This window comes from Micromesistius poutassou (assembly GCF_964030765.1).
Source record: "Micromesistius poutassou genome assembly, chromosome: 17".
NCBI classification, from domain to species: domain Eukaryota; kingdom Metazoa; phylum Chordata; class Actinopteri; order Gadiformes; family Gadidae; genus Micromesistius; species Micromesistius poutassou.
Genome location: NC_140287.1, coordinates 2,141,885 through 2,147,727, shown reverse-complemented (window position 1 = coordinate 2,147,727; position 5,843 = coordinate 2,141,885). Strand labels below are relative to the sequence as shown.

Genomic DNA, 5,843 nt, shown 5'->3' with positions numbered 1-5,843 from the left:
CAAAGAAGACCCATCCCACAAACCACAATGATTACAGACCAGTAGCTCTCACTTCACATATCATGAAGACATTTGAGAGACTTGTCCTCTCCTCCCTCTGCACTAGTGTGTCTACGCAAATGGACCCTTTACAGTTTGCATATCAGCCTAACATTAGTGTTGATGATGCCCTCATTTACATGCTGCAGAGGGCATACACACATCTGGACACCCCTGATGCATCTTTAAGGATAACATTCTTTGACTTCTCATCTGCCTTTAATACCATCCAGCCACGTCTGCTAGGGGAGAAGATGGAGATGATGAAGGTGGATCCATTACTGGTACTGTGGTGTTTGGACTACCTTTATCTCAGACCACAGTATGTGCGCCTACAGAACAATATTTCATGCACCATCCTCAGCAGCACAGGGGCTCCACAAGGAACTGTTCTGGCTCCATTCCTGTTCACCATCTACACAGCGGATTACAAATACAACACTAAAAGCTGCTTCTTGCAAAAATATTCAGACGACACAGCTGTTGTTGGCCTCATTAAAGGGGGAAATGAGGAGGAGTACAGAGACACCATAGACAATTTTGTGGAGTGGAGTACACACAATAATCTCCATCTCAACACCACAAAGACAAAGGAGATAGTTGTGGATTTCAGGAGGGGAAGGAGGAGGACTCAACCAACACCAATCAGCATCGGGGGCACTATGGTGGAGATGGTCGCCAACCACAGGTACCTTGGTGTGCAGCTCGACAGTGAGCTGGACTGGAAAAGTCATATGGAAGCGGTGTACAAGAAGGGACAAAGTCGACTCTTTTTCTTGAGGAGACTAAGGTCATTTAACATCTGCCAACCCCTACTGTGCACTGTCTACCACACAGTGGTGGCCAGTGCTCTGTTTTTTGCTGTGGCATGTTGGGGAGAAGGCGCCTGCACAGCGGACAAAAAGAGACTGGACAAGCTGATCAGGAAGGCCAGCTCAGTGGTCGGGGCTGAGCAGCTAAAGGTCCAGCAGGTGGCAGAGGCCAGAATCCTCAACAAACTGGCCTCAATAATGTCTAACCCCACTCACCCACTCCACGCCCTGAAGGTGATCAAGAACAGCACCTTCAGCCAGAGACTAATTGCACCAATATGCAAAACGGAGCGGTACAGGAAGTCCTGTATACCAGCTGCCATACGGTTTTACAATGCACAAAATTAACTTTGCACCTTATAGTATTTAGTATTTATTATTGTAGTATTTAAGTATTTTAGCATATGAGGGAATGTGTGTTTGTTATGTCTGTCCACGCTGTTGTGACACTGTAATTTCCTGTAAAGGATTATTAAAGGATCTATCTATCTATCTATCTATTATACGTCATAGAGAGCGCACACGCGAGATGAGTTTAGAAACTCAATAGTTTAGAAACTTTCTAGCTTGTAGACATCTTCTAGAATCTAGAAGATGTCTACAAGCTGGAAAGGGGCACGTGGAACAGGATGATTTAATCACAGTCCATCAGTAATCTTACAGCAAAATGAGTCACGTAACAAATGAGAATAGATCAGCATTCAATGGCGAATTGCATACCATGAAAACATCATAAATAACGTTTAATCAGCCCACAGCATACAGGGATGGCCTCTAGTTACAGAAATGGCATTATCTCGGGTCCAAGGGGTCACCTGCTTTGTTGGCGAATCAAAGTAAAACCATCCTGAGTAAGTATCATTGAAACGCCCCACATTTGGGTGAACACATCGTTTACAGCTTACAGTAATAGTCAGCCTGATGTCATGTGATTGGAGACCCGTGGCATCGACCTATACCTGAATGCGGCTATGACTTAAAGTGAAACCAAACTATTTTAAATTATAATTGAAATTAAATTATACATATGTGTATATGTGTGCACAAATCTGTTTTCGCTTTTTAAATTTACTCATTATCTTCCCAAAGTGGATCTAGTTATTAGATCCTATGAATTATTTTTGGCAAAATATTTTTTCTAAAATTTGATCAGAAATCCATAAAAATATGTATACGTAATATATGTATATAAAATGATTTACACATATGACCACTTCAACCGCCATTTAAAAAATAAAATCCAACACACACATATATATATATATATATATATATATATATATATATATATATATATATATATATATATATATATATACTGTATATAATTCCCAATTCATTTTACAAGTCGTGGTGGTGATGGCTTTCATATAGAGTACATTACTGGGTGGGGGGAGGACTCTCTCACTGGTTTACCCCATTCTTAGGAAGAATTATGACAATAATGAAGACCACCTTCCCTACTCTTTCAGCACCAGAGCTAGTCTTCATCAGGGGGAGAGGGGGGCACACACATACACCATATAGGACTTTACTTTCGCTCTTTCACTCGACTTTCACTCGGTTTTTACGAGGTTTAGTTTATGGTAACGTTTATGAGCAGAACACAGTGTTTGATGGGCAAGGTCCATCTCATTGGTGTGTGATAGCCTGATAGGGAGTCCAGATACTTTATATGTCTTTCTCTTTCTTCCTCTCTATCTACCCCGACCTCTGTGACTGCTGGCTTTGACTAAGAGTGAAACCAAAACTATTTGAACAAACTATTTAAGTCATCATAGACGAGAGAAGGAAGCAGAAACACCCAAGACGTCTCTACTTCTGCTGGCTTTGACTAAGAGTGAAACCAAAACTATTTGAACAAACTATTTAAGTCATCATAGACGAGAGAAGGAAGCAGAAACACCCAAGACGTCTCTACTTCTGCTGCAAGGAACTCCAGATCGATATCCAACATGGGTAAGAATTCTAGAATGCTCTCATCAGAAAAACTATAGGAAGATTATTTTTATTGTCTTGACAGGTATCTTTTTTTTAATCCGACATTACACAATTCGATATTAGTAAACAACTATTTAGATCAACATGATTCGAGCGAATGATTGATATGTTGATAACATAATAATGTCATCAACTGTACGTGTCTAGGGTACGGAGACCTCCTGAGGGTAAAAACATCTGGAGCATCGCACGACACCGCTGGAGCGTATCGAGAGGGGCTGCGCGGCGGTAGGGCGCTGCTGGACCACATACCGCCGTACTATCACTAGGTTCCACATGAAACCATTCGTTTTACTGAAGAGAGAATCATGTCGTGAACGTTGTACTGCCGTTGTCAAGTGACAAGAAAGTACTAAGTGAACATAGATGAGCTCGGCTTAGCTCAGGAGGTAGTGCAGGTTGACTTGTAACCCGAAGGTTGCTCGTTCGATCCCCGGCTCCTCCTAGTGTAGGCTACATGAGCAAGACACTTAACCCTAACTGCTCCTGAAGCCTTGCCATCGGTTTGTATAACCTGTTGTAATTTGCTTCGGATAAAAGCCTCTGCTAAATGTAAACTTATTATCTGTCCCAAAGGTGTAAAGGCATCGGAAGAAATGGCTAGCGATGATTTGGAAAGATTGAAAGAATATAAGACCATCATTATCAAGGTGGCGGAAAAGTATGCTGTTGACCCAGCTGTCATCGCTGGCATCATCTCCAGAGAGTCCCAAGCCGGTCACTCCATCTCCAACACTAAGCCCCCTGGTTGGGGGGACAATTTTAAGGCCTTTGGACTGATGCAGGTAATAGGGCCACATTTGTGTAGCCACATAGTTCTAGTCTCAAACAGCATTTATGTCTAGCAAACATCTAAAATTCTATGAATATAAGCATGAAGCCCTAAGTCTCCGATTGACAGAACCCCCCAAAGCCCGCCCAATGGCAAACATGTATTTATTTAGTTTGAAATTAATAAACGGTAAATAAATAATCAAATGTGACCTGATAATGTGTCTAGTGGTTATGCAACATGGCTCCCTCCTATACAGGTGGATGTGTCGCCAAACGGCGGTGGACACACACCCAGAGGAGCCTGGCACAGCGAGGAGCACCTGGACCAAGCCACTGAGATCCTGGTTGAGTTTATTGAACGGATCCAGAACAAGTTCCCCGGCTGGACAAGAGAACAGCAGCTGAAGGGTTTGTCTCATTCATTCATTATTACTAGTTCATACTCTGACCACAGACTCCCTGCACTCTTTTCATTTTTGAGAAGTGTGGTTGAAGCTGCCGTAGGTAAGATTTGAGAGTTCAATTCATTTTCAATTCCATTTGTATAGCCCAGAACAGATATTCTCACAGCGCCTTTCTTTCACTAATAGCTGACTGACGGCGATGCCATTTTGATCAAATTACACTGAAAGATTAGCTCTGAAATCGTACCTACAGCGCCTTCAATCTACATTCTGCCTAAACACTGTCCCTTATGTTTGACTGCAGGAGGGATCGCAGCCTACAACATGGGAGACGGTAATGTTCACACCTATAGCAAAGTGGACGAGAATACCACAGGGAAAGACTACTCCAATGATGTCGTTGCCAGAGCCCAGTGGTACCAAGACAATCTTTTTAAGGTTGGCTTCGTGGAAGCCACTAAGTCTTTTTTCTGGCCATTTTAGTGTTTATGAGCAGAACACAGTCTAATGGGAGGAAGATCTATCTAATATGTGTGTGAGTCCAGATAGTTGGTTCAGCAGCCAACACAGCAGCCCACAACTCTGTGGCGAGTGAGTGGTGAGTTCATCACCTTGATGAAATGGAACGAACACTAAACAACACAAAGACAAAGTCAGATAATGACATGAAGTCATTAGATATGAGTAGTCGTCTGAAGTAGGAGAATCTGCTTTGCCTACCTTATTTCACAAAGTGGATCTAGTAATTATTTTCTTGCTGTGCTTTGTATGTATTGCCTTCAGTTATCATCTTTTGCCAGATAGCTTTTCTAATATATGAAAAGAAACATCAGCAATGCATTAAAATGCAACACATTCAAGAAAATAGCAACAAATTCATATTATTCACATCCAATTTGTGGCAATTCATTGTACCAGTGTTTGAAATAAAAACGTGGTGATGGCTCATATATATATATATAGACAAACCCTAACCCTATATATACACACATATATATATATATATATATATATATATACACACACACACACTAGCACATACATAATTCAATTATGCACCGTTTGCCTATGTTAACAATCAATTAAAAAAAACGTGTAATGCATGTTTTTTAGTTTATGTATAATGAACTCTGAACAGAATTTTCATGGTGATATTTAAATGTTCAATTTTTTTAACCTATTCATGTGAGAAAAATAATGAATAGGCGTATGAATAGGCCATATTTGGGTATTTTTAGATACTTTCCCCTTATGGGATTCTTCTGGGCTTTTTTTTCGTTACTCAAGACATATTGTGGAGACAAAATCAGTTGAGTTTGCTTCTGTTGCAATTTGTTCTAGGTTGACCCCCATTTTGGCTTAAAATGACTAATGATTATAACCATTAGATTTGATTATAAAAAATATTTTGCTGTAACTCTTATCAAGCATTTGTAATTAAAAGTCACTCCAAATGAATGTGAATAAAACCATTTAATTCACTATGTGCACAACAGAAATACAGATTATACAGTTTGGTTTGCAAATATATATTTTTATACCTATCTGCACTGAACTTGAAGAGGTGTATTGAGGTGCATCCACATTTAATAACGTAGGGTACTAGGCATTACAACCCACACATAAAAAAGTACTCAAAAAAGTACTCACCCTATGGGAGACGCGGGAGCACCCGTCGATCTCCTGCAGGAGCCGCTGATGGGAGCCGCATGGCGCCCACCTGCTCCCGAGAGAGCAGCTCATGGGGAAACGCGTGAGCTGCACCCAGTGGGTGCCATCCACATCCACCGTCTCCTGCCCTAGCACCTCATGG

General features: G+C 41.1%; 1 protein-coding gene across 1 annotated transcript; it reads left to right on the top strand.

The window, feature by feature from the left end:
* The first annotated feature begins 2,363 nt into the window (after positions 1-2,363).
* Positions 2,364-5,512, top strand: LOC311361973 (lysozyme g-like). The gene is made up of 5 exons (XM_084481770.1): positions 2,364-2,810; positions 3,000-3,080; positions 3,429-3,637; positions 3,884-4,034; positions 4,335-5,512. Exons 1-5 carry the CDS (start codon positions 2,807-2,809, stop codon positions 4,511-4,513), a joined length of 624 nt encoding a protein of 207 aa, XP_084337896.1. The 5' UTR covers positions 2,364-2,806; the 3' UTR covers positions 4,514-5,512.
* The last annotated feature ends 331 nt before the right edge of the window (positions 5,513-5,843 follow it).

Coding starts and splice junctions, on each gene's coding strand:
- LOC311361973 (XM_084481770.1), top strand. Junction 3,081..3,428: donor TCGAGAGGGGCTGCGCGGCG/GTAGGGCGCTGC, acceptor TCTGTCCCAAAG/GTGTAAAGGCATCGGAAGAA. Junction 4,035..4,334: donor AAGAGAACAGCAGCTGAAGG/GTTTGTCTCATT, acceptor GTTTGACTGCAG/GAGGGATCGCAGCCTACAAC.